General features: G+C 42.6%; 1 protein-coding gene across 2 annotated transcripts in view; it reads left to right on the top strand.

The window, feature by feature from the left end:
• The window catches only part of LOC103347327 (splicing factor 45), a 37,148-nt gene extending 13,639 nt beyond the window's left edge, over positions 1-23,509 (top strand). For both annotated transcript variants that reach the window (XM_051834754.2, XM_070055804.1), the window contains exons 3-12: positions 8,282-8,398; positions 9,601-9,767; positions 10,558-10,655; positions 15,490-15,546; positions 16,531-16,672; positions 18,811-18,974; positions 20,372-20,445; positions 20,934-21,032; positions 22,777-22,849; positions 22,994-23,509. In XM_051834754.2, the coding sequence (XP_051690714.1) occupies positions 8,282-8,398; positions 9,601-9,767; positions 10,558-10,655; positions 15,490-15,546; positions 16,531-16,672; positions 18,811-18,974; positions 20,372-20,445; positions 20,934-21,032; positions 22,777-22,849; positions 22,994-23,097 (1,095 nt within the window). In that variant the 3' untranslated portion in view covers positions 23,098-23,509. The remainder of the gene's footprint in view (positions 1-8,281; positions 8,399-9,600; positions 9,768-10,557; positions 10,656-15,489; positions 15,547-16,530; positions 16,673-18,810; positions 18,975-20,371; positions 20,446-20,933; positions 21,033-22,776; positions 22,850-22,993) is intronic.
• The last annotated feature ends 3,703 nt before the right edge of the window (positions 23,510-27,212 follow it).

Below are 27,212 nucleotides of genomic sequence, written 5' to 3' on the forward strand. Positions count from 1 at the left end.
TCCTTTTATTTTGAGCCTGTGTGTGTGTGTTTATTGGTGAAGAGTTTCTTTGTAGGTGATAGATGGTCAGGATTTGTTTTTGTAGCCATTTAATCAATCTGTCTTTTAATTGGGAGATGTAGATCATTTATACTCGAGATTGTTATTGATGAGTAAGAATTTAGTTCTTGTTTTTTAAAATTTATTCTGTGTTGAATATTCTTTGTCCTTTTCTTCCCCCCCCCTTTTTTTTAAGACTTATTTTATGTATTTGAAAGACAGTGTTACAGAGAGAGAAAGGTCTTCCATTCCGTTGGTTCACTCCCCAAATGACCGCCATGGCCAGAGCTGAGCTGATCCAAGCCAGGAGCCAGGAGCCAGGAGCTTCTTCTGGGTCTCCCATGTGGATACAGGGGCCCAAGAACTTAGGCCATCTTCTACTGCTTTCCCAGGTCATGGCAGAGAGCTGGATCGGAAGAACAGCAGCCAGGACTCAAACCAGCACCCAAATGGAATGCCGGAGCTGCAGGCTGGGGCTTTAACTCACTGCACCACAGCACCGACCCCTCCTTTCTTATATTTCGTCTTTGTGGTTTGCTGGTTCACTCTATCAATGAGATTTTATTCTTTTCTGTTTCTCTTTTATGCCTCTACTCTGCTAGTCAGTTTTCTGTGTTTGATGTGTTTTCATGATGGTAGTTATCTTTCTCTTGCTTCTGATTGTAGGACTTCCTTACACATCTCTTGTAGTGCCAGTCCATTAGTGATGAATTCCCTTAGTTTTTTCATGTTTTGGGAAGTCTGTATTTCTCTTTCATTTCTGGGTTTTGCAGGCTGTGGTAGTATTCTTGACTGACAGGTGTTTTGTTTTTTTCTTTCAGAACTTATAATATGCCATTCCATTCCCCTCTGGCCCAAGAAATCTGCCATTAGTCTAATGAGAGTTCCCTTAATTGTGACTTGATAATCATCTCTTGGCATTTTTTGTAATTCTCTGTGTTGTACCCTTGATAGTTTGGGATGTCATGGTAAGACTCCTTCCTGTTCTTGTCTATTTAGAGCCCAACTGGGGGCCTCCTGTACCTGCATGTCCATTCTTTCCCCAAACTAAGAAAGTTTTCAGCTGTTATTTCTTTTTTTTCTTTTTTTAAGATTTATTTATTTATTTGAAAGAGTTACATAGAGAAGGCGAGGCAGAGAGAGAGAGAGAGAAAGGTCTTCAATCTGCTGGTTCACTCCACAGTTGGCTGCAATGGCCAGAGCTGTGCTGATCAAAGCCAGGAGCCAGGAGCTTCTGGGTCTTTCACGTGGGTGCAGGGGCCAAGGACTTGGGCCGTCTTCAACTGCTTTCCCAGGCCGTAGCAGAGAGCTGGATTGGAAGTGGAGCAGCCAGGGCTTGAACTGGTGCCCATATGGGATGCCGGCACTGCAGGCTGCGGCTTTACCCACTATGCCACAGCACCAGCCGCTTTAGCTGTTATGTCACAGAATAAGTTTTCTATGCCTTTTCCCTTTTCTGTTCATTTTGGAATTTCCAAATTCAAATATTTCTTCACTTAGTTGTATTCCAAAGGTCTTAAAGGCCAACTTCATTCTATATTTTTCTCCTTTTTCTTTTTTTTTTAAGATGTATGTATTTATTTGAAAGAGTTACACAGAGGAGAGGCAGAGAGAAAGAGTGAGGTCTTCCATCTGATGGCTCACTCTCCACCTGGCCACAACGGCCGGAGCTGTGCCGATCCGAAGCCAGGAGCCTGCTATCCCAGGCCACAGCAGAGAGCTGGATCGGAAGTGGAGCGGCCGGGCCTCAAACCAGCACCCATTGAGATGCCGGCACCTCAGGACAGGGTGTTAACCCACTGTGCTACAGCACCGGCCACTCTCCTTTTTATATGACTGGAATATCTGTCTTCTGGTTCAGATATTCTTTCTTCTACTTGATCTTTTTTTGTTTAGGCTTTCAGCTGTATTTTTTATTTGACTTACTGAGTTATTAATTTCCAATATATTTTTTAAGAGTCAGGGTAGTGTTTTTTTTTGTTTTTGTTTTTGGTTTTTTTTTTTTTTTCGGTTTTTTTAGGATTTATTTTATTTGAAAAGCAGAGTTACAGAGAGACAGAGGCAGAGAGAGAGAGAAGTCTTTCATCTGGTGGTTTGCTCCCCAAATGGCGTGAGTTGGGCTAACCTAAAGCCAGGAGCCAGGAGCTTCTCTTGAGTCTCCTACACCGCAACAGGGGCCCAAGCACTTGGGCCATCCTCTGCTGCTTTCCCAGGCCATAGCAGAGAGCTGGATCGGAAGTGGAGCCGCCATATGGGATGTCGGTACTGCAGGCTGCGGCTTCACCTGCTACACCACAGCACCGGCCCCTCGGGGTAGGTTTTTTTATTATTATTAATTTTTAATTTTTTTGGAAGGCTTAGAGATACCGCCATTTGCTGATTCACTCTCAAAATGTCCACAAAAACCAGGGCTCACTCAGGCCAAAGCAAAGAGCCTGGAACTCAGTCTGGATCTCTCAGGTGTAGAGGCAGGTACCCAACTACTTGCTGCCTCCCCGGGTGTGCATTAGTAGGAAGCTGGAATCCAGAATGGAGTTAGGACTCAACTCACACACTCTGACATGGGACGCAGGCATCCCAGGTGGCAGCATTGCACTGAACCTGTCCCTATTTCCAATATTTTTTACTCAAGGTGTCTGTCTCCTTACTGAATTTCTCAGTCATATCAGACATTGTTTTCCTAATTTTGTATAATTGTCCGTATTCTTTTGTATCTCATTGAGTTTCCTTATAGTCATTTTCTTAAATTCTTCATCATATATTTTCTTGGTATCTTTTACTTTGGAATTTATTGCTCAAGAGATACAATTCTTCTTTGGGGGCATCATGTAACTTTTTTTCATACTTCTTGTATCCCTGCATTAGTATTTGTGCATCTGGAGTATCAGTTGTCTCCATTTCTTTTAAAAAGGAGGCAGTCATGGCAAAAAGCTCCTTTCTGAAGATGTGTCTTTGAGTGTCAGTTGGATAGGTTACTTTGACCTTAGTTCCGGTAGGATGTTGTATTATAATCTCCCTATAGCTTTTTCCACTGTAACTAGTGGCAGCTGGGTTGCATTGTTCTCAGTCTTGGTAGTATTGCATGGGTTCCAGTGGTGAAGATAAGCCCTCACTTAACTTGGGACATTGTTACATTTTCCTGCTCTCTGTATATGTATTTATCATTTTTTTACAAGATGTACTTTATTTATTTGAAAGACAGAATTACAGAGAGAGAGAGAGAGAGAGAGAGAGACAGAGAGAGAGGTCTTCCATCCTCTGGTTCACTCCCCAGACGGCTGCAATGGCTGGAGCTCTGCCAATCCGAAGCCAGGAGCCTCTTCCGAGTCTTCCATGTGGGTGCAGGGACCCAAGCACTTCGGCCATCTTCTGCTGCTTTCCCAGGCCATAGCAGAGAGCTGGATTGGAAGAGGAGCAGCCAGGACTAGAACCAGCGCCCATATGGGATGCTGGCACTTCAAGCCAGGGCTTTAACCTGCTGTGCCACAGCGCCGACCCTGTCATTCTTAAATCATGTAATGAGCAAGAAGTTATTTTTGTTATTGTATCTGTTATTCAGATATTCTTACTCTAGATATTAGCAAATCTTAATTTCAAGTATTTTTTAAATGGATCAAAGTTAAAAGCTGCTTGTGAAATCATTCTGTTTTCTAACCTTTTTTTTTTTTTTAAGATTTGTTTATTTTTTTTGACAGGCAGAGTGGACAGTGAGAGAGAGAGACAGAGAGAAAGGTCTTCCTTTTTGCCATTGGTTCACCCTCCAATGGCCGCCATGGCCGGCGCGCTACAGCCAGCGCATCGCGCTGATCCGAAGCCAGGAGCCAGGTGCTTCTCTTGGTCTCCCATGGGGTGCAGGGCCCAAGCACTTCGGCCATCCTCCACTGCACTCCCGGGCCACAGCAGAGAGCTGGCCTGAAAGAGGGGCAACCGGGACAGAATCTGGCGCCCTGCCGGGACTAGAACCTGGTGTGCCAGCGCCGCAAGGCAGAGGATTAGCCTAGTGAGCCGCAGCGCCAGCAAGATTTGTTTATTTCAAAGTCAGAGTTATGGAGAGAGAGAGAGAGAAATCTTCGACCTGATGGTTTACTCTCCAGATGACTGCAATAGCCAGTGCTGGACCAGGCCGAAGCCAGGGGTCAGGGGCTTCTTCCAGGTCTCACGTGGGTAGTAGAGGCCCAACCACTTGGGCCATCCTCTGTTGCTTTTCCCAGACCATTAACAGAGAGCTGGATCAGAAGTGAATTAGCTGGAACATGAACTGGTGCCCAGGTGGGATGCCGGTATTGCAGGTGGTAGCTTTACCTGCTAGGCCACAATGCCAGCCCCTGTTTTCTAACATTTTTGAGATTGCTGTCTATGATTAGTACTTTTTCTTAAAGGGAAGTGAAGATGTGTTGTATTCATTTTTTTAAGCTGTTTAAGTACTCAGAGTACAGGACTGACCTCATCAAAATTCTGAAGGTTACTTGGGAGAGAAAATTTTACCTGTAGCTAAGTGACGGAACTATGATTTCATTTGTATCTCTGCTTTTAAACTAGATGTTGGATTGAACACTAGGGACCAGCATTGTAGAACAGCAGATAAAACCGCTTCCTGTGACACCGGCATTCAGTACTGGTGCCAGTTTGAGTCCCTGCTGCTCAACTTCCAATCCAGCTCCCTGCTAATGGCCTGAGAAAAGCAGAGGAAGATGGCCCAAGTATTTGGGCCTCTGCCGCCCATGGAGGAGACCTGGAAGAAGCTCCTGGCTTCGGCCTGGCCCAGCTCTAGCTGTTGCTGTATCTGGGGAATGAACCAACAGATGGACTTTGTCTCTGTCTCTTTCAAATAAATAAATAATTTTTTTTGACAGAGTTATAGAGAGAAAGAGAAAAAGGTCTTCCTTCTGTTGGTTCGCTCCCCATGTGGCCGCTACGGCTGGCGCTGCGCCGATCCGAAGCCAGGAGCCAGGTGCTTCTTCCTGGTCTCCCATGGGGTGCAGGGCCCAGGCACTTGGGCCATCCTCCACTGCCTTCCCAGGCCACAGCAGAGAGCAGGACTGGAAGAAGAGCAGCCGTGACTAGAATCTGGTGCCCAATAAATAATCATTAAAAAAAAAATAGTGGGGCCAGCACTGTGGCGCAGCGGGTTAACACCCTGCCCTGAAGCCCCGGCATCCGATATGAGCGCCTGTTCAAGACCCAGCTGCTCCACTTCCAATCCGGCTCTCTGCTATGGCCTGGGATAGCAGTAGATGGCCCAAGTGCTTGGGCCCTGCACCTGCATGGGAGACCAGGAGGAAGCACCTGGCTCCTGGCTTCGGATCGGCACAGTGCTGTCCATAGTGGCCATTTGGGGGGTGAACCAACGGAAGGAAAACCTTTCTCTCTGCCTGTCTCTCTCACTGTCTATAACTCTACGTGTCAAATTGGAAAAAAAAAAAAAATGAAAGGGCACCATCTCACCTGTGAAGAATTGCCTTAAAGCTTTACCCTGAATTGAATGAAGCCTTTAACTTTTGGTCTTTAGGACATGATAGGCATAAAGGAATGAGTTAAGCTAGATCACCAGTTACTAGACAGATCTAGAGTGTTGGGCATTTTTACAAGACGGTGTCTAGGAAAAAAGGAAGGAGATGAAAATGGTGGTGGTGGTTCATGGAAGAGAGACTTCTAAGTCAAGACACTTAAAAAACAAATGTCTGGGCCGGTGCCGCGGCTCAATAGGCTAATCCTCCACCTGCGGCGCCGGCATACCAGGTTCTAGTTCCACTCAGGGTGCTGGATTCTGTCCCGGTTGCTCCTCTTCTAGTCCAGCTCTCTGCTGTGGCCCGGGAGTGTAGAGGAGAATGGCCCAAGTCTTTGAGCCCTGCACCCGCATGGGAGACCAGGAGAAGCACCTGGCTCCTGGCTTCGGATCAGTGTGGTGCACCAGCTGCAGCGCCCACTGGGGAGTGAACCAATGGAAAAAGGAAGAGCTTTCTCTCTGCCTCTCTCTCTCACTGTCCACTCTGCCTGTCAAAAAAAAAAAAAAAAAAAAAAAGGGGGGGCCGGCGCTGTGGCATAGAAGATTAAAGCACTGGCCTGAAGTGCCGGCATCCCATATGGGCGCCCGTTCAAGTCCAGGCTGTTCCTCTTTCGATCTGGCTCTCTGCTCTGGCCTGGGAAGGCAGTGGAAGATGGCCCGGGTCCTTGGGTCCCTGTGCCCGCATGGGAGACCTAGAAGAAGCTCCTGGCTCCTGGCTTCAGATCAGCTGAGCTCCAGCCATTGCAGTTATTTGGGGAGTGAACCACCAGATGGAAGACCTCCCTCCCTTGCTTCCTCCCTCCCTCCCTATCTTTCTCTTTCTCTCTCTGTAAAAAAAAAAAAATCTGGGGCCAGCACTTTGGCCTAGCAGGTAAAGCCGCCGCCTCCAGTGCTGGCATCCCATATGGGCGCCAGTTCGAGTCCTGGCTGCTCCACTTCCAATCCAGCTCTCTGCTACGGCCTGGGAAAGCAGTAGAAGATGGCCCAAGTCCTTGGGCCCCTGCACCCACGTGGGAGACTCAGAAGAGGCTCCTGGCTTCGAATCTGCACAGCTCTGGCAGCTACAGCCAACTGGGGAATGAACGAGCAGAGTAAGACCCCTCTCTCTCTCTCTCTCTTTCTCTCTCTCTCTGTCTCTCTACCTCTCTACCTCTCCTATCTGTAACTCTGAGTTTAAGTAAATAAATCTTTAAAAAAAAAAAAAAAAACTAACTTCTAGAACTTTGAGAAAAAAAAATTTAACAAAATGTCTTTCAGAAACTTTGATAGGAACCCGATGTTTTAAAAAAATCAGATGTTTAAAAGATAGTTTGGAGCCAGCACTGTGGCATAGAGGGTAAAGCTACCACCTACAGTGCCAGCATCACATAGGGGCACCGGTTCCAGTCCCGGCTGCTCCATTTCCAATCCAGCTCTCTGCTATGGCTATGGCCTGGGAAAGCAGCAGAGGATGGCCCAAGTACTTGGGCCCCTGCACCTGTGTAGGAGACCCAGAAGAAGTGCCTGGCTCCTGGCTGCAGATCAGCTCAGCTCCGGCCATTGCCACCAATTGGGGAGTGAACCAGTGGATGGAACACTGCCTCTCTCTCTCTCTCTCTGCCTCTCCTCCTCTCTGTGTGTAGCTCTGACTTTCAAATAAATAAATAAATACTAAAAAAAAAATAAAAACTACTTAGGACAGATTAAGAATTACTGAATTATTGATTTTGTTATGTGTGGTAATATAATAATGTGAGAAAGTGTCCTTAGTTTTAGGGAATTAGGTATAAATGTCCTAATGTCACCAACTTTCAAAAGATTCAGAAAAAAAAGTACTCGTATATGGTAAAGAAAATATGATAAAACATAAGCAATGGTAGAATGTATATGAATGACATTTTTTTAAAATTTTTTCTATAAGTTCATAATAAAAAAGGGCAGAATTGTATGTCCTAGGAAGAGGGAAAATGTCACTTATCCTCAAGTGTCTTTTTTGCCCAGGATATAAAACCATACCCATTCCTTGTGAAAGATACATACAACTTAAATTGTAATGTGCTGGAGCCGGTGCTGTGGTGCAGCGGGTTAACGCCCTGGCCTGCAGTGCCGGCATCCCATATAGGTGCCGGTTCAAGATCCGGCTGCTCTACTTCCAATCCAGCTCTCCAATCCCACCTATGGCCTGCGATAGCAGTAGAAGATAGCCCAAATCCTCGGGACCCTGCACCCATGTGGGAGACTTGGAAGAAGCTCCTGGCTCCTGGCTCCTGGCTCCTGGCTCCTGGCTCCTGGCTCCTGGCTTCGGATTGGTGCAGCTCTGGCCGTTGCAGCCAACTGGGGAATGAACCAGTGGATGGAAGACCTCTCTCTCTCTCTCTCTGCCTCTCATCTCTCTGTGTAACTCTGACTTTCAAATAAATAAATAAATAAATTTTAAAAAATTGTAATGTGCTACAGATTTACTCTCCTGTGGTCTAAGGGAAAATCCAATGTAGAACTATTTTTTGCATGTTAATTTTACATAGAAGTTTAAATTTTACTGTAAGCCTCCCCCCAAAAATGGAAATCTGGTGGTTTTTTAAAAGCCCTAATAAAATCGTATATGATTGTAGTAATTTAATTAAAAGGTGATTATTTTAAGGTTATTGTTTTCTCATGCCTCAAAGGTTTATTAGATCAGAAAAAAAATTTTGCGACAAAGAATATGAATTTTAATTTGAAACTTCAGTGTACTTCTCTTGTTTCTGATTATTTTAGAGCCAAAGAACAAAACAAAGTACAGTGCTTGCCCCAGTCATTGACCTGAAGCGAGGTGGCTCCTCAGATGATCGTCAAATTGTGGACACACCACCACATGTAGCAGCTGGGTTAAAGGTAAGCCCACACCTGATCTGTGACTTTGATACATACACGCACACATACCTGTTCTTAGAGGACCTTCAGTTATGATGTTAAGCTGAGATGCAGCCTACCTGGGGAGAGATGTGTGTCCAGAGGATTTAAGAAGACCAGGAAAATGCTTCTGAAACCATAATATGTTGTTTTTCACAATGTGATCAGAAATGTAATCAGAATCTAAAGTTACTCTCAGTGATGACTACAAAAATGATTATGCTGTCCATGGCTTGTTTGGTTCTTTTAAGTTTTCTTTATGTTGTTTCTTTTAAGCTTTCCCAGAGGTATAGAAAAATTGAAATATTTGTTGTTGTTACTGTAAATAATCAAGAATTTTGCTTCAGAGTAGTAGTGTCTTAAATTTTGTTTGGTGGTGGCTTATTGAAGAATAAATGCTCTTGGGTATTAGGATAATATAGTGCTAAACTAAAAGTTAAAAGTCATGATTCTGGGCCGGTGCCGCAGCTCACTAGGCTAATCGTCCGCCTTGCGGCGCCGACACACCAGGTTCTAGTCCCGGTCGGGGCGCCGGATTCTGTCCTGGTTGCCCCTCTTCCAGGCCAGCTCTCTGCTGTGGCCAGGGAGTGCAGTGGAGGATGGCCCAAGTACTTGGGCCCTGCACCCCACGGGAGACCAGGAGAAGCACCTGGCTCCTGCCATCGGATCAGTGCGGTGCGCCGGCCGCAGCGCGCCAGCTGCGGCGGCCATTGGAGAGTGAACCAACGGCAAAGGAAGACCTTTCTCTCTGTCTCTCTCTCTCACTGTCCACTCTGCCTGTCCAAAAAAAAAAATTAAAAAAAAAGTCATGATAATAGCCAGCGCCACGGCACACCGGGTTCTAGTCCCAGTCAGGGCACCGGATTCTGTCCCAGTTGCTCCTCTTCTGGTCCAGCTCTCTGCTGTGGCCTGGGAGTGCAGTGGAGGATGGCCCAAGTGCTTGGGCCCTGTACCCGCATGGGAGACCAGGAGGAGCACCTGACTACTGGCTTTGGATCAGCACGGTGCGCTGGCCACAGTGGCCATTTGGGGGTGAACCAACGGAAAAGGAAGACCTTTCTGTCTCTCTCTCTCACTGTCCACTCTGCCTGTCCAAAAAAAAAAAAGTCATGATTCTGCTGCTACCTGACTGAGTCATCCTGGAAGATATGGAGATAATATTTTGATGTTTTTATCTTTCTCAGGACCCTGTTCCCAGTGGATTTTCTGCAGGAGAAGTTCTGATTCCCTTAGCTGATGAATATGATCCCATGTTTCCTAATGATTATGAGAAAGTAGTGAAGCGCCAAAGAGAGGAACGACAGAGACAGCGGGAGCTGGAAAGGCAAAAGGAAATAGAGGAAAGGGAAAAGTAAGGCTTTGTTTGGATTGGGGCTCTTTTGCAGTTGAATTATTTATTAAAATATTAGAGAATGAACTTCAGTGCTTAAGACTGAAATTGTCATGATTGGTCTGAGCAGTCAACAGAAGGAATCAAATTTTTTTTTCCGAGTTTGTAGTTGTGATGTCTCGGCATGTGGGCAGACTGAGTAAATTTCATTATAGACTCTGAAAACCTGAAGTACCGATTTTGAGTGATTTATTAGAAAAATAATTTTGAGATCTGATGTTGAAGGCATTTTTCCTGTGTGATGACTACTAGAAGTACCATGGTTTAAATGTTTCTAACTTCACTATTTTGGAGCAAGATGGAATTTCTTTAAACTTACATGTATCTTTTTATTTTTAAAAAGTATGGGTGGCAGGATTTATTTTTAAGTTTTTATGTTATTAAATTGTTTGTTAAATATTGCATTGTTACTCATTTATTGAACCATTTCTAGAGAATTGAAACTATTAAATTATTACTATGTTGATAGGCTTTATGGTAAATGTCAAGGAAACTTTTCTTGCTAACTGTACTCTTGTACCTATTCATTTTTATCTTTTGAGGTTTTCTCACTTTTCATGCTTTGCTAAATTTAATCTTCAAACAGTTGTGTCCTTGTGTCCTTCTGTGCCTTCCCCTTCCCCAATTCGTAATAATTTATTTAAGAGGATTTGAATATTTTCTGGCCAGGAGGAAAGGCAAGATGATATCACAGGTTCTATCTCTAGTGTGACTCAACTGTGATGAATATTTACTTCTTTTGTTCTCACAGGAGGCGTAAAGATAGACATGAAGCTAGTGGGTTTTCAAGGCGACCTGACCCAGATTCTGATGAAGATGAAGATTATGAGCGGGAGAGGAGGAAAAGAAGTAAGGCACTGATAGAAATATTATGTTTCAAGCGTGGTGTAGTCCCACTATTTGCTTTTTATACTCAAGTTAATAAGTAGCTTATTTGACATTGGTTTAGGTGGCTTTTCTTTCTGGAATCCCAGCAATCCATTTGCTGCACAACAATTTAAGTTTCTACTGTGATCTATATATAGATCTTTTGAGCTTCTGAGTACAGTTGTATTTCTGGTCATCATTCCTGGAAGTAGAGTCAAGCACACCAATGCATGTGAGTTACACGCGTGGATTTAAGGAAGCTACTTAGCTTTCTGGGTGTTGATTGCTTTCAACTGTCAGTGAGAAAGTGGGACGACAGGAGTTGGAGCTAGGTGCTTGAAGAGTCATTCCATCTCTATACTTTTATGAGCAAAATTGTAATTGTTTTTGAGATAAATCCTTCAAAAACCAAAATTATTTGAGAAAAAGATCCAATGTATTGATTTACTTTCCAGATGCCCCAAGGGCCAAGGGCCTGGAATCAGGGCCAAAGATAAGAGCCAGAAACTCAATCCTGGGTCTTCAGTGTGGGTGGCAGGAGCCCAGTCAGTTGAGTCATCACTGTTGCCTCCCTGAGTGTGCATTAGCAGGAATCTGGAGTCAAATGGGAGCCAGGGATCAAACCCAGATAAATTCCTCAAGATGAATTTTTTTTTTTTTTGAGAGGCAGAATTACAGACAGAGGGTGAGACACAAGAGAAAATTTTCCATCTCCTGGTTCACTCCCCAAATGGTGAGAGCTGGGCCAATCCAAAGCCAGGAGCTTCTTCCTGATCCTTTATGTGGGTGCAGGGGCCTAAACCCTTGGGCCATCTTCCACTGCTTTCTCAGGCTATAAGTGGAGAGCCGGATCAGAAGAAGAGCAGCCAGGACTTGAACCAGCACCCATATGGGATGCTGGTGCTGCAAGTGAAGGCTTAACCTACACCACCACAGTGCCGGCCCCCTCAACATGAATTCTTAATAATTATTAGCAGTGTTCTAATGGGAATTGTGAGAATGGGGCATGCTTTATTATTATTACTATTATTATCATTATTTGTTTTTGTGAAAGATTTAATTTATTTTGAGAGGTAAAGTTACAAACAGAGAAGGAGAGACAGAGAGTAAGGTCTTCTATCCACTTGTTCAGTTCCCAGATGGCGGCAGTGGCCAGAGCTGGGCTGATCTGGAGCCAGGAACAGGAGCTTCTTTTGGGTCTCCTATGCAGATGCAGGGACCCAAGCACTTGGGCCATCTTCCACTGCTTTCCTAGGCCATAAGCAGAGAGCTGGATCTGAAGAGCAGCAACCAAGACATGAATTCATATGGGATGCTGGCACCAAAACAGAGGCTTAGCCTACTGTGCCAAAGCACCATGGACCACTTTTGTTTTTTATAGGTTTATTTTCTTTATTTGAAAGGCAGAATGAAAGAGAGAGAGAGAGATCTTCGTATCCGCTGGTTCACTCCGCAAAATGACCACAATGGCCTGTGCTGGGCTGGGCCAAAGGCAGGAGCCAGAAGCTTGATCCAGGAGCAGCTAGGTCTCAAACCAGCACCCTTGTTACCAGCACTGCAGGCAGTAGCTTTACCCGCTGCACCACAATGCTGGCCACTTGTGTTGTATTTCATATCCATTATCTCTGTTGAGCAACTGGTGTTTCATTTCTGTTAGCATTTTTTATTGGTTAAATGTTTATACAGCTCATCTTTCCAGTTTATAAGTTGACTATCCTTTTTTTAAGAACATTATTAAAAACTTTTATTTTTTTCTTAAACGTTATTAGGAACTATAATGCCTCTTATAAAAAGAGCTTCTAGGCTGGCGCCACGGCTTACTAGGCTAATCCTCCGCCTGTGGCACCAGCACCCCGGGTTCTAGTCCCAATCAGGGTGCCAGATTCTGTCCCGGTTGCTCTTCTTCCAGTCCAGCTCTCCACTGTGGCCCAGGAAGGCAGCGGAGGATGGCCCAAGTGCTTGGGCCCTGCATCCGCATGGGAGACCAGGAGGAAGCACCTGGCTTTCGAATCAGTGCAGCGGCCATTTTGGGGGTGAACCAACGGAAAGAAGACCTTTCTCTCTGTCTGTCTCTCCCTCACTGTCTAACTCTGCCTGTCAAAAAAAAAAAAAAAAAAAAAAAAAGAGCTTTTATTGACCTTGTAGCCAATATTATATCCATGGATATGCTAGTGTCCCCGTTACCTGCAGTTTTGCTTTCTGAGGTATCAGTTGCACATGGTAAACCACAGACTAAAGATATTTTGTGTATATATGTATATATATATGTATATACACACAAAATATATACAAATATATTGTATAGTACAATAAGATATTTTGTGAAAGGGAGAAAAACCATATTATATATAACTTGTTATAGTATATGATTGTAATTGTCCTGTTGCATTATTAGTTATTGTTGCTAATCTCTTAAACTTTATCATAGGAGTACATATATTATAGGAAAAAAGATATATAGTGTTTGATCTCTTTTTTTTTTTTTTGAAGGCAGAGTTAGAGAGACAGAGAGAGAGGTCTTCCATCTGCTGGTTCACTCCCCAGTTGGCCACAACAGCCAGAGCTGAGCTGATCAAAGCCAGGAGCCAGGAGCTTCTTCCAGGTCTCCCACATGGGTAAAGGGGCCCAAGGCCTTGGGCCATCTTTTCTGCTGCTCTCCCAGGCGATAGCAGACAGCTGGATCAGAAGTGGTGCAGCTGGATAGCAGAGAGCTGGATCAGAAGTGGTGCAGCTGGGACTCGAACCAGCAGCCATATAGTGTTTGATTCTATGTGCAGTGTTTCAGGTGTCTGGGAAATGTCTTGGGTGCATATTCCCTGTGGATAAAGAGGGTCTACTGTACTGCTATTAACAGATAGGGCATGCTCATATTTTAACTTGGTTAGTAGCAGATTTGTAGTAGTCAACCTGAATTTTTTATGCTGACCTTATTAGTCTGCTTTTCACAGAGTCCCATCAATAATCACCTCAGGTCTTAGTGACAAGATTAAAAAACTACCACAGGAGTAATTCAAAAGGAATATATATGGGGGCCGGTGCTGTGGCGCAGTAGGCTAATTCTCTGCCTGTGGCGCCAGCATCCCATGTGGGTGCCAGTTCGAGTCCTGGCCGCCCCTCTTCCAATCCAGCTCTCTGCTATGGCCTGGGAAAGTAGTCAAGGATGGCCCAAGTCCTTGGCCCCTGCACCCACATGGGAGACTCGGAAAGCATTTTCCTGGCTCCTGGCTTCAGAGCAGTGCAGTTCCCGGCCGTTACAACCATTTGGGGAGTGAATCAGCAGAAGGAAAACCTTTCTCTCTGCCTCCCCCTTTCTCTGTCTGTAACTACCTTTCAAATAAACAAATAAAATCTTTAAAAAAAATACATATGGAGACTTTCTGTGGATTTATATTTATCCTCAGTAATTTGTAACAGCCAGTCTGATTAATCACAATGCATCCATACTGAATTTAAAGTAATTACTATTGTGAAATATTTTAAATTGATGCAGCATAATTTATAAACAACTTTTAAAATTTCCATTTTACTCTATACTAATATGGTAGGATATACATGTAATGAAAATTCCTTATTGCTTCTGCCTTCAATTGTTGGATAGAAAATGGGAAAAAAAAACCTTACCTTTTTGGTTGATTTGTATCCCCCATTTTCCATGCAATAACATAAACAGGAAGGAATACTGGCAGCACCTGCCAGGTTCTTCAGGAGCCAGAAGGACTCACACTTCCAAATTGGTGTTCAGTTCCAGGACTAACCATGCTGTGTCGTGGGGGAAAGCTTTGGTGTGATAGGGAACTGAGTTTATTTCTTTTCTGCCAGTTTATTCATTTCTGACCATTTTCTCATCTGTAAACTGGAAATAGTAACCTACTTCAAAGGTTTATGAAGCCCAGAGGAGGTCATGTATAAGTCTGAAATGCATAATTTTTCCTTGAAAATCACTTGGTAACTACATTCTAGGTTTTGTTGTTGTTGTTAAGATTTATTTACTTGAAGGGCACAGTTAGAGCTTCCATCCTCTGGTTCACTCCCCACGTGGCTGCAAGGACTGGGCCAAACTGAAGCCAGGACCCAGGAGCTTCATCTGGTTCTCCCATGTGGGTCCAGGGGCCTAAGCACTTGTTCCATCTGCTGCTGCTTTCCCAGGCATATTAGCAGGGAGCTGGATTGGAAATGGAACAGCCAGGACTCAAACCAGTACTCACATGCGATGCGGTCATTGCAGTTGGTAGCTTTAATGTCATAGTGCCAACCCCAATTCTGGGGTTCCTGAATGCCTTTTACAAAGGAACAGTTTTGTCTGTCTGGATGTTACCCGTTCTCTTCATTTCTTTTTTTAAATTTATTTTTTTGAGAGACAGAGCTCCCAGACATTGGCCTGCTCCCCAAATGCCCACAACAACCTGAATTCTGGGCTGAAGCCTGGAGCCAGGATCTCAGTCCGAGTCTCCCATGTGGTGGCAGGAACCCAACTACTTGAGCCATCGCTGCTGCTTTCCGCATCGATAGGAAGCTGGACTCAGGAGCTGAGGTTTAAACCTAGGGACTCTGACATGGAATGTGGGCATCCTAACCAGTATTGTAACTACTGTGCTAAACACCTGACTCGATTTCTACATTTGTAATCCTAACTTCAGATACTCAGTTATTTAGGGATTAGCAGAAATATGGAAGTACCAGGTCTTCGTCTTTTTTCTTTTTTTCCCTCCCCTTAAGGATATGTTGATAGAAAGAACAGAGCCTGTTAAAGTCCTTGGGAGTCAGGCATCGGAAACATTTTTCTTCCCTCCTTTCATCTGTGTATTTGTTTTTGCAGGTATGGGCGGTGCTGCCATTGCCCCACCTACTTCTCTTGTAGAGAAAGACAAAGAATGTACGTAGAACCATTTCTTCCCCTTTTATTCTGCTATAAATCGTTAACCTAATTATGGGGATTCATAGGTTGGATCACTGTTTCCTGGGTTTAGAAGGAAGCAGCCTGACCCTTAAGGCTGAAGGTGAGCCAGAGCTGCTGCTGTCTTCCACCCCTGCTACTTTTAGACCTTTTTAAACTGATAGCTGTTTTATTTATGACCTTCCACAAAGGGCAGTACTTTCTTTGGTTAATTTGTTCCCAATAGGTTGTTTCAGAGTGAGTGTGTGTGCCTGTGTAAGTATGGTGCCCACACACTGTTTCTTCTCCCAGTGGGGATTGGGACTGAACTTTTCTGTATCATCTAGATCATTTCCCATTGCTCTGGACTGGATCATAACTAAACTGCCCCAAGAAAATGTAGCTTTCTCTAAACTGCTCATACCTGTCACACTATTTATGTTACTATTTAAAGAAGGTGATTTTTAATATATCTGTTGTCTATTAAAAACATATGACAATATGTTACAGTTGAAACCAATCTCCAGGAATGGGGTCCAAGCATCTGCATAGCTTTAAAGCTTCCATTGGTTCTAAAGTGTAGTTAGAGTTGAAATGTGGTCCCTGATATTAAAGACCTTTGTGGTCTGTAAGACTAAGAAAATGGAAAGGTTAGATAGTATCCATAGATACTCTGAGAGTTAGGAGAGAGTTATATTTATTTCCTTGAAACATACAGAAAATCTTATGAATTCAAGCTAGAATTGTCAGTTTTAAAAGGTGAATGAAATTTCAGTAAGGTGTAAAAAGGACGTTTGATGAGATACGGACAGTAGAAGTGGTGTTAAAATTAGGAATCAGTGTTCTACATTTGTGATTTGATCACTTCTTGTGGTAAACCAGAAATGTAGTTTGAATTAATTCAAGATAAGTAATTGATACAGGTGCAATTTCAAAATTTTTTCTATGGTGTCTTGGTGAAGCTGGTTTGCTTTTCTCCACCAGTACCCCGAGATTTTCCTTATGAAGAAGACTCCAGACCTCGATCCCAGTCTTCCAAAGCTGCCATTCCTCCCCCAGTGTATGAAGAACAGGACAGACCGAGATCTCCAACTGGGCCTAGCAACTCTTTCCTTGCTAACATGGGGTAATGATTTTAAGTGTTACTATCTAAGCAAATGTAAAAATGCCTTGAGAAACAGTTTGAGGTATGGGCAGTCCCTTTGCGTAGATTCAGCTTGTTTGAAAATGGGGACATTGAGGACTACAGGGAGACACTTGGTGAGTTCAGTCGCCCAGTGCCCTTCTCAAGGGATTTGTGCTCAAGGTGAAACTGGTTTGTACACAACAAGTTTTGAATGGTTTAGATGTTGAGTATTATTTCTCTGGATAGGAAGTTTCTGATAACTACATTTATTTATATTAATTTTAATAACATTTGCACAAATAAAATAGCATATGAATTAGCGTTAACTTGGGTTATCTCCAAAGGGTAAGTAACTTTTTTTCCTTCTAATAAAAAGGTCATTTGCTTTAAGGTCATGTTTCTATACCTTTAGTCTAAAAACTGTTAGTCATTCTCACTATAATTCGGTATTTGTTTGCCAGCAAACAAAGATCAATTTAAAGGTTGACATTCAGGTGGGGCTCGTGGATTTCTTTTTCCCACCTGGCTGGATTTGGTGTATTTAGTGTGCTTTTTGGTTAAGGGAATGTTTTTCTGGTCTGCTCTGATTGTGTGAAAGAACTATCAAATGAAGCAGCAGCACACTGAGGTCTTTGTTCTGTGTTGCTTGCCAGGATGCTGCCTTTCATAGAAATGCTGCCAGTGAGGCACTTGAGCCGCCACGCCTTTTTGGGTCTGGGGTTCCTGCACACCAGGAATGTTTTGAGTTTCTAATTCTTGGTGTCCGTCTCCTATCCTGCATGACGCTTTATGGTAGCTATGGGCCACAGGTGCATGTGAAAGTCTAGTTTCTCTGTCACCCTAGTGAAGTGTCAAGTACTCTCAGTAACCAGATGCAGCTGATGCTGACCGTATTTGACAGTGTAGATCTAGAGCTTTTCCATCATTGCTGTAAATCTTATTGGACAGGGTTTCCATAGAATATGTGCTGGAGACTTCAGCTTTTTTTTTTTGCTTGATGGTAAAAATTGACATTTTGCTGACTTCCCTTTTAAACAGGAATTATACCTTTAACTTAAGAAAGATGTAATGTGGTGTAATTGAAAAGATTTTAGTCTTTTTACTCCTAGATTAGCTTATTCAAATGAAAACTCTTAAATACATGAAATTCGGAAACAGATCTGGTGGAAGCAGGGTTTTGTGGGTCATTTTGAGCAGCAGTGGTCACTGGGGGGCGCCCTTGAGACTCATGTGGCGCCTCAAGTGTGAAAGCTGTGATGCTATTGTAAAAACAGTGGACTAAGAAGCAAATGCTTCGTTAGTTCCACTTCTGCCATTAATACCCACAGAAATAATTTCCTTTTCTCAAGATTTATTTATTGGAAAGGGTTACAAAGGGGGGGGGAGGGGAGAGCTTCCATCTACTGGTTTACTCTCTAAATGGCCCTAACAGAGGTGGGCCAGGCTGGAGCCAGGAGCCTCATCCAGGTTGCTCATGTGGGTGGCAGGAGCCCAAGCACTTGGGCCATATTCCACAGCTTTTCCCAGGCCATTAGCAGGAAGCGGGATGGAAAGTGCAGCAGCTGGGACTCAAACAGGCACCCATATGGGATCCCGGCATTGGAGGCAGCAGATTAACCCATTACACCAGCCCCAGAAATACTTTCTGAATATCATGTCTTGCTTTACTTCTGGTCAACCATAAGGTCATCATCTGGTTCTGTTTCCTGTTTGTTAAGTAGGTGATTTCTAAGTGTTTATTGATTCAAAAGTCTTCCATTGGAATTCTGTGCTATATCTTTATTGTCTGAAATTTGATACTTACTTTTTGACAGGCTGCTCTTTTCACTAAACTGCGGTCATAAACTATGTAACTGCAGTTCTGGGAGGACTCAAGAAGTCTGGTGTTTTCCACAGAGGTATTGGGAAGATTCTATAAGAACTAGAGATTACAGAATATTCTGGATTGCAGTCATTAGCTTAGGATATCTGGAACATCTCCAGTTTCCCTCTAAAGACTCACTGTTAATTATCTGTGATTTCATTGAAGCCCTTGTGGAATTTATACTCTCTTTCTCTAGAAGGAGATCATAGTGATATAAAATCCAACTTATAGTTGATGATGTCAAGTGAAGGAACATTTTCCGTTCTCCTCCTAGTGGCACGGTAGCACATAAGATCATGCAGAAGTACGGCTTCCGGGAAGGCCAGGGTCTGGGAAAACATGAGCAGGGACTGAGCACTGCGTTGTCAGTGGAGAAGACCAGCAAGCGGGGCGGCAAAATAATTGTGGGTGACGCGATGGAGAAGGGTGAATCTCAGGGTAAGTCTACAAAGAGGCGGCGCTCCCTCAGCCCAGCTGGAAAGGCCAGCGGGCTGTGATACGGTAATTCTAAATTTATGATGCATTTCTACTTGTGTTTTGTGAAATGCAGAGGCCTCAGGCTCATCTTTATATTTTCAGAACACGGCTAATAGAAAGATGAAATCCTCTGGGAGGAAAACAACAATGGGAATTAGGCAGGAAATGAACAGTCCTGAGGAAAGTTATTTCATACCTACTTTGGGCAAAGAATCTTGTTTTCTTGATAAAATAATTATGTTTTTGTGGCATGAAGGACAGAGCTATGTGTAGTCTATTGTTATTTTATCTGTTATATCTTTCTGTTCAGTGAATCATTTCTCCTTTTCCCCCTTTCTCTAGCCTTTCATTATAGATGTGGTTGATTGCTTGCTCTGTGAGATGTAAAGTTTTACAGTCTGTTGATAGATGATTTTATTTTGATTTTTACAATCTGCACTGAGAGCATATAGGAATGTGACAAATGCATAGTAGCATTTTAAGCAGGCAAATTGAGTTAATTTTAAGTCATCTTAGCTGAGTTCCCTTTCTTTTTTTTTTTTTTTTTTTTTTTTTTTTTTGACAGGCAGAGTGGACAGTGAGAGAGAGAGACAGAGAGAAAGGTCTTCCTTTGCCGTTGGTTCACCCTCCAATGGCCGCCGCGGTCGGCGCGCTGCGGCGGGCGCACCTTGCTGATCCGATGGCAGGAGTCAGGAGCCAGGTGCTTTTCCTGGTCTCCCATGGGGTGCAGGGCCCAAGCACCTGGGCCATCCTCCACTGCACTCCCTGGCCACAGCAGAGGGCTGGCCTGGAAGAGGGGCAACCGGGACAGAATCCGGCGCCCCGACCGGGACTAGAACCCGGTGTGCCGGCGCCGCAAGGCAGAGGATTAGCCTAGTGAGCCGCGGCGCCGGCCTTGAGTTCCCTTTCTTAAAATAAGGAAACTTTTCGGGCAGCCCTGTTGATGTGCAGCTCAGGAAGCAGCAAGTCAGCCTGAATATAGCAAAAAAACAGTGGTTATGCCAATTTGTGTCAGCCATAATTAACTGCTTGTTATGCTGGGCTAATGACTTTGGACTGTTACTCGCCAGTTCTTACAATCACCTGTCATTGTGACCCATATGTGTTGTCAGCCCTTTAGAAAGTGAAAGTGAAATGAGCAGGTTGCAGGTAATAGTGGAAGCTAAAAATTTTCAGTAATTATTATACAAACATAAAACAAATGCCTTCATTGCAAGTAAGGCTACATTTTTTGCTCAGAAATTATATAGATGCTTATTAATGATTCTAGAACATAGTGAACATTGCTCTTGAAGTTAAATTGGTCATTGTAAGTAGGCCTCACTTCTGTGACATGTCTGTAATATGTTTTTACACAGATGCATCTAAGAAGTCGGATTCAAATCCATTGACTGAAATACTTAAGTGTCCCACTAAAGTCGTCCTACTAAGGGTAAGAAGCAAAAGAAAAAAACCTGGCTGCCTGCCTTAATTTTTGTGTTCCCTCATCCTAGACCCTGACCAACATTGCTTTCACCCCGCCCCCATACCATTTACAGTTAAAGAAGTCTAAAAATAATACTTTGGCAAATAATATCTTTGGGTAGACCCTATTTAAGGCTGGTTTCAGATTCCCTTTTTACTAATGTTTATGTTTCTTTGCTAAAAACAGTGTTTGAGAGTACATTGAGTGATTACTTTGAAATTGCTAGGACTTAAGCTGAGTTTATGCATTTTGGTGCTTTATAGATGCTCTTAAAACTTTTAAAAACAACGTATTGTTTTGGTGTTTTAAGAAATACCAACCTTTGAGTGTTTCAGGGACAGTATTTTTCGTTGTGTCTTTGGAGATTGAAAACATTTGCTGTTATGAATAAAATTCATTTATTTGTTATGTATTTGTAAATTATACTGAGCTTAAATTATTTTGTTTGCTTATAGAACATGGTTGGTGCAGGAGAGGTAGATGAAGACTTGGAAGTTGAAACCAAGGAAGAATGTGAAAAATATGGCAAAGTTGGAAAATGTGTGATATTTGAAGTAAGCGAGTTTTCTTTTGCTACTTATAACCCAAGTTGTAATGGGCAGTTTACAAAACATTTTCTACAAGTACAGGGGATATTGCTGTAAGTAACATATTGTCTTACTGCCACAGACAACAGACAGTAATTAACACTTTTCTTATTGTGACAGTTTTAAATATAAAAACAAGAATGACATCAAATGTGATTTGGTGAAGAAATAAATTTTTTTTAGGTTTATTTATTTATTTGAAAAGTAGAATTAAGGAGACAGAAATATCTTTCATCGTCTGGTTCACTCCGCAAAATGGCCGCAATCACTGTGCCAGGCTGAAGCCAGAAGCCAGGAGCCATCCCAAGTAGGTGCCAGGGTCCCACACACTTGGGCTATCTTCTGCTACTTTCCTAGGCACATTAGCAGGGAACTGGATCAGAAGTGCAGCAGCCAGGATTCAAACTGGCACTCAGATGGGATGCCAGCTTTGCAGGTGGTAGCTTTACCCAATGTGCTACAATGCCGGCCCTCAGAAATGTTTCATTTTATGACTGAGGATCAATGTAGTGATTAAATACCTCTATTGTAGTGTGCTCGAGTAGTTTAGCTATTTAATCATGCCTTTGATTTCAGTCATTTAGCAAGTATTTATGTAGTGACTCATATGCTCTGTACTATATTGAGAGTATTTGGGATGCAGGAAACATTATATACTCTCTGATCTGTGCAATTGAAGAAATATAAACACAGGTAAAACAGCTAGGGAACATTCAATTTCTGAACTTGGTTGTATTGACTTTAAGTATAGGAGCTGAAAAAGAGAAGTAAGTCAGCAAAAAATAGAGGTGGCTGTGTGAACAGTGTCAGCAGATATGAGCTGAGTTTTGAAATGACTAGGTCAGTTTTGTGGGCAGGACCAGGGAAGGGAATTCAGATTGGGGAAGAAGCTTCTTGGAAGTAATGTAGATGGAATGGGTGGATGTGAGGATTAGGAGGCGACGTGTTTACATAGATGGAAGAGCCATATTACAGAGGACTTAGAAAGCTAGTCAGTCAAAATTGAGATCTAAAGTGAAAAGTGTTGAGAGCACAAATCTAAAATTTCTGCTCCCATTTCTTCCTTTTTCCTTACTATATTGCTGTTTGTAGGCCACATAAGTATTTGCTTGTCCATCAGTTGGTGTAGAACCTCTAAGAGTCAAAAACCACCTTGCTTAGCTGTGTGTTCCCAGCACCCAACTACAAAACAGGCATTCGGCATAATCCTTGATGACAATTTAAACTTGTTTGGTTTTGGACTACTGTTGTCCATGTATGCTAATGAGTAGAATGTTTACTCCGATGCAGATCATGTAAAGGAGAAAAGTCATAGTGCTAATCTCAAATTATTCCTTTTACTCTTTGTGTGTGTGTGTGTGTGTGTGTGTGTGTGTGTGTGTGTGTGACAGGTAGAGTTATAGACAGAGAGACAGAAAGAAAGGTCTTCCGTCGGTTCACTCCCTAAATGGCCACAGCAGCCAGCGCTGTGCCAATCCGAAGCCAGGAGCCAGGTGCTTCCTGGTCTCCCGTGCGGGTGCAGGGGCTCAAGCACTTGGGCCATCCTCCACTGCCCTCCCGGGCCACAGCAGAGAGCTGGGCTGGAAAAAGGGCGGCCGGGACTAGAACCCGGCGCTCATACAGGATGCCAGCGCTGCACACAGAGGATTAACCAAGCGAGCCATGGCACCAGCCCTGATTCCTTTTACTCTTACTGTCATTTCTCTTTCAGATTCCTGGTGCCCCTGATGATGAAGCAGTACGAATATTTTTAGAATTTGAGAGAGTTGAGTCAGCAATCAAAGGTAGGTTGTACAGCTAAAATAAACAAACAAAAGTTGAATTTGTGACCTTAACTCTTATAAATGAAGTTACTGTTAAAGTTAATGCTGTCATGATGTCTTACAAGATACCTTTATTAACCGCCTGTCTTTTTGTTTGCCTTTTAGCTGTTGTTGATCTGAATGGGAGGTATTTTGGTGGACGTGTGGTAAAAGCATGTTTCTACAATTTGGATAAATTTAGGGTTTTGGATTTGGCAGAGCAGGTTTGATTTTAAGAACTAGAGTGCAAGTCATCTCCAGTGATCCTTAAATTAACTGCAGACTGAGCAGAGGAGAAGGAATGGTAAAAGCCTTCGTGACTGTTGATACTGAGACTCTTGGAAGGACTTCTAAGATATATGTTGGTTTATCCCTTTTTTATCTTGTGGCTTTTTAATATAGCATAAAAATCCTTTTAAAAAAACAACAATTGTGTGCCTCTCTGATTGTTCCTCTTTTTTATTACTACTTCTGAGTTCATTACTCTTGCTAGAATTTCATGGTAATTTTCAAGTGCTTTGATGATGCAGCATATCTTGCACTAAAAAAACTGGGGAGTTTTGGGACATGGGGTTGTATTAAATTATCCTTTGTTTTTCTTTCTCCCCTTTCCCTTTTTAATAAAGCCTAGAAGTTATTAAACTAGTTCATAAATTCTGTAATAAAGTAGCATCTTGGCAGTCTGCCAGAGATGAAAATGTCTGCTTTCTCTAACAGAGAAATTCTTTTCAGTGACTCCAGTCATAGAAAAAACTCTGCAGCCTGAGCTAAGAATAGTGAGCCAGCCATGACCTATTTGGATGAATAATTTGTCATTCAGCTAAGTCAGACTGTAGGGTTTGTAGTGGATTTATGGAACGTGTGGGTATAGAAATCATGAATCACTTGTTTTCAGAGATTCAAGCTTAGTCTTTAGGGTAGATCAGAAATGACAAATTAATTCAGAACCTAGCTGTTAAGTTGAAAATATGTACCCAATTATGTTTGGGTAATGGCAATTCTATGGGGTCTTGTTTCTATTGGCCAAAATCCAGCAATGTTAATTCTATTATATGTAATTTTAAAATTTATAAAACTCAACCCTTTCATCTACTTTAGAATTGTACTGCAAATTAATATGGTTTCTGGAAATGTGAAAAGTTGTACCACTGAAGTGCATTGATAAATGGGGCTAAAAATTTAGCAGGGCAACACAAAAAAATATTCATTGCTGAAGTTCATTGCCAGAGCAATGGATGTTTCCAAAAAATATTCAAGCTTATGATCTGTTCCTTGCTTTTCCCAAATATTGCATGTGACTTTCTTTGAAGTGGCAACTGAGGGACCTGAACCTCTGTTGTCTCTGTAGATTATTATGACATGAACGTGCACTGTGACCCTTGGGGGGAAAGCTCAACATTGTTTGCATCCATGGACTTGGTTTGGAGACAGGAATATTTTGACCCTTTTTACAAAAGGATTTTCTCATGTTTTTATTTAACATAAGTAAAGAAATAACATTTTATCTTTGGTGGTATTATTTTAAATAAAATTAGGACTGGAGTTCTGTGATAAAAGTGCTGTTAAATAAGGTAAGTTGAGTTAGAGAATATAAGATACAAAGAACTGCATAAGTGGATGTTTAACAGGACCATAAGAATTCAAAGCAGTCATGAAACTCTGCCCTGTTCTACCTGTGGGGTTAGGTGGATGAATATAAAGACCATGTTTGAACTTACAGGTATCTAAATGCCATTTATTATGATATAGTTTAATTTGTATATCTTTCTGCCCAGTCTCTTTAATTACTACTTTATAAATTATCCACATCTACCTTAGTCATTTAGTACATTATATGTCATGAGTTTCTGGCATAGGGATCCAACTTCTACATCTGCAAATGAACCTTGAGAAATTTGAAATTTTCAGTGGTAACTAAAATTCAAATTAATTTCAACACAACAGTTTTAATATAAGCTACCACATAACTAGCCGAGTTCACTGTGGTAGGCATTTGTCATTCTTTGTGCCCCATCAGTGAATTTTTAATATTTATTTGAAAGGCAGAATTAGAGAAGAGGCAGAGATCTTCTGTCTGCTAATTCACTCACCAAATGGCTGCAACAGCCAGGGCTGGGCCAGGCTGAAGCCAGGAGCCTGGAACTCCATCCAGATCTCCCACGTGGGTGGCAGGGGCCCAAGTACTTTAGTTATATTCCACTGCTTTCCCAGGAACATTAGAAGGGAGCTGGATCAGAAGTGGAGCAGCTGAGATTCAAACATGAGATGCTGGTGTTGCAAGCAGCAGCTTAACTTTCTGCACCACAATGCTAGCCCATCCCCATAACTTTTTTTGTTTGTTTGTTTAATATTTATTTGACAGGCAGAGTTAGAGGTCTTCTATCCACTGGTTCATTCCCCAGGTGGCCACAATGGCCAAAGCTGTGCCTATCCAAGGCCAGGAGCTTCTTCTGGGTCTCCCACACGAGTGCAGGGGTCAAGGGACTTGGGCCATCATCTTCTGCTTTCTCAGGCCATAGCAGAGAGCTGGATTCCAAGTGGAGTAGCCAGGACTTGAACCCGTGCCCATATGGGATGCCAGCACTGCAGTCGACAGCTTAACCGGCTATGCCACAGCACTGTCCCCCCCCATAATATTTTTAAAGCATCAATGATTTTATCATTCCCCACCCAAACTCCAGTATAAGTTTGATATTTATTAAATTTTAGAAAATTTGATTCTCTGATATTCTGTTCAACCTGATGTTAGTGCCTCAAACCATATCGTATTTGGATATGTTGTAACAAGTTAGCATAAATTTATTTTGGTGCAATAATTTTGAGATCCGTGTAAATATTTTTATAATCATACATTTTTCAAGCTTTTGAAGATTCCTCCTAACTGGGCAATGAGAATGCTAAGAACTGCTGGTTATTCCTTAGGCACCTGTAGTGTTGAATCCAGACGAAACAGTTCAGATCTTAGTTTACCACTTAACTGTGTGCCCAATTACCTCACTTGAAAATTCAAATCATGCCTACTTGGGATTGTTAGGATTAAATGAATCATATGTTGTCTGCCATAAACTCTTTCAGCTGCTATAGCAAAACGCCATAAACTCAGTCTCTTACAAATAAGAAACATTAGGCCGGCGCCGCGGCTCACTAGGCTAATCCTCCGCCTAGCGGCACCGGCACACTGGGTTCTAGTCCCGGTCGGGGCGCCGGATTCTGTCCCGGTTGCCCCTCTTCCAGGCCAGCCCTCTGCTGTGGCCAGGGAGTGCAGTGGAGGATGGCCCAGGTGCTTGGGCCCTGCACCCCATGGGAGACCAGGAAAAGCACCTGGCTCCTGGCTCCTGCCATCGGATCAGCGCGGCGGCCATTGGAGGGTGAACCAACGGCAAAAAGGAAGACCTTTCTCTCTGTCTCTCTCTCTCACTGTCCACTCTGCCTGTCAAAAAAAAAAAAAAAAAAAAAAAAAAAAAAACCATAAGATATGTTAAAAAAAAAAAACAAAAAAAAAAAAAACAAATAAGAAACATTTATTTCTTTGAGTTCCAGAACATGAGAAGTATAAGATCAAGGCAAGAGCAGTGTCAGTTTTATCTGGTTCATAGATGACCATCTTCTCCTTAAGTTTGTAATATATTTACTTGTGTTTGTCACATTCTTCATTGCATCAGGATCCTGCAGCCTCCTAAATGATTTTTTAATTTATCTATATGAAGGTTATTTTGGGTGTACTGCAAACTTTTAAAGAGTTTTGGCATGTTGAACATCTGTGTTCACTATTACAATATCATACAGAATAGTTTCACTCCCCTTAAAATAACAGTCCTCTGTGCTTTACCTATGTATTCAATTCTCACCCCACCTCCATCCCTGGCAACTACTTTTCCAGAATCTCATACTACTGGAGCCATGCTATATGCAGTTTGTTGTTTTTTTACAGTGGCTTTTTTTCACCTAGTAATGGTGCATTTAATTAAAATTCATCCATATCTTTTTGTGGCTCGGTAGCTAGCTCAGTTTTTTTTTTTTTAATCAGTGAATAATGCTTTATTGTGTCGATGTACCAGTTTGTTCATTCATCTATTGAAGAACATTGTGGTTACTTCTAGGCTGTGGCAGTTATGAATAAAACTGCTATAAACATCCATGTGGAGGTTTTTTGTGGACATTAGTTGTGTAAACATGAACGAGTGTGGTCGCTGGCTTGCATGGAAACCCTTGTCTTTTCCATATTTGCAGACTCTCCCTGTACTGGCATGTAATAAACATGCTCAAATTTCTCCCTCTTTAGAGAAGAAAAAAAAAGGTCAAGCCCTTGAATATTTAGGTCACCTGCTACTCCCCCATGTCTATT

Source organism: Oryctolagus cuniculus, chromosome 13 (assembly GCF_964237555.1).
Source record: "Oryctolagus cuniculus chromosome 13, mOryCun1.1, whole genome shotgun sequence".
Classification (NCBI taxonomy): Eukaryota; Metazoa; Chordata; class Mammalia; order Lagomorpha; family Leporidae; genus Oryctolagus; species Oryctolagus cuniculus.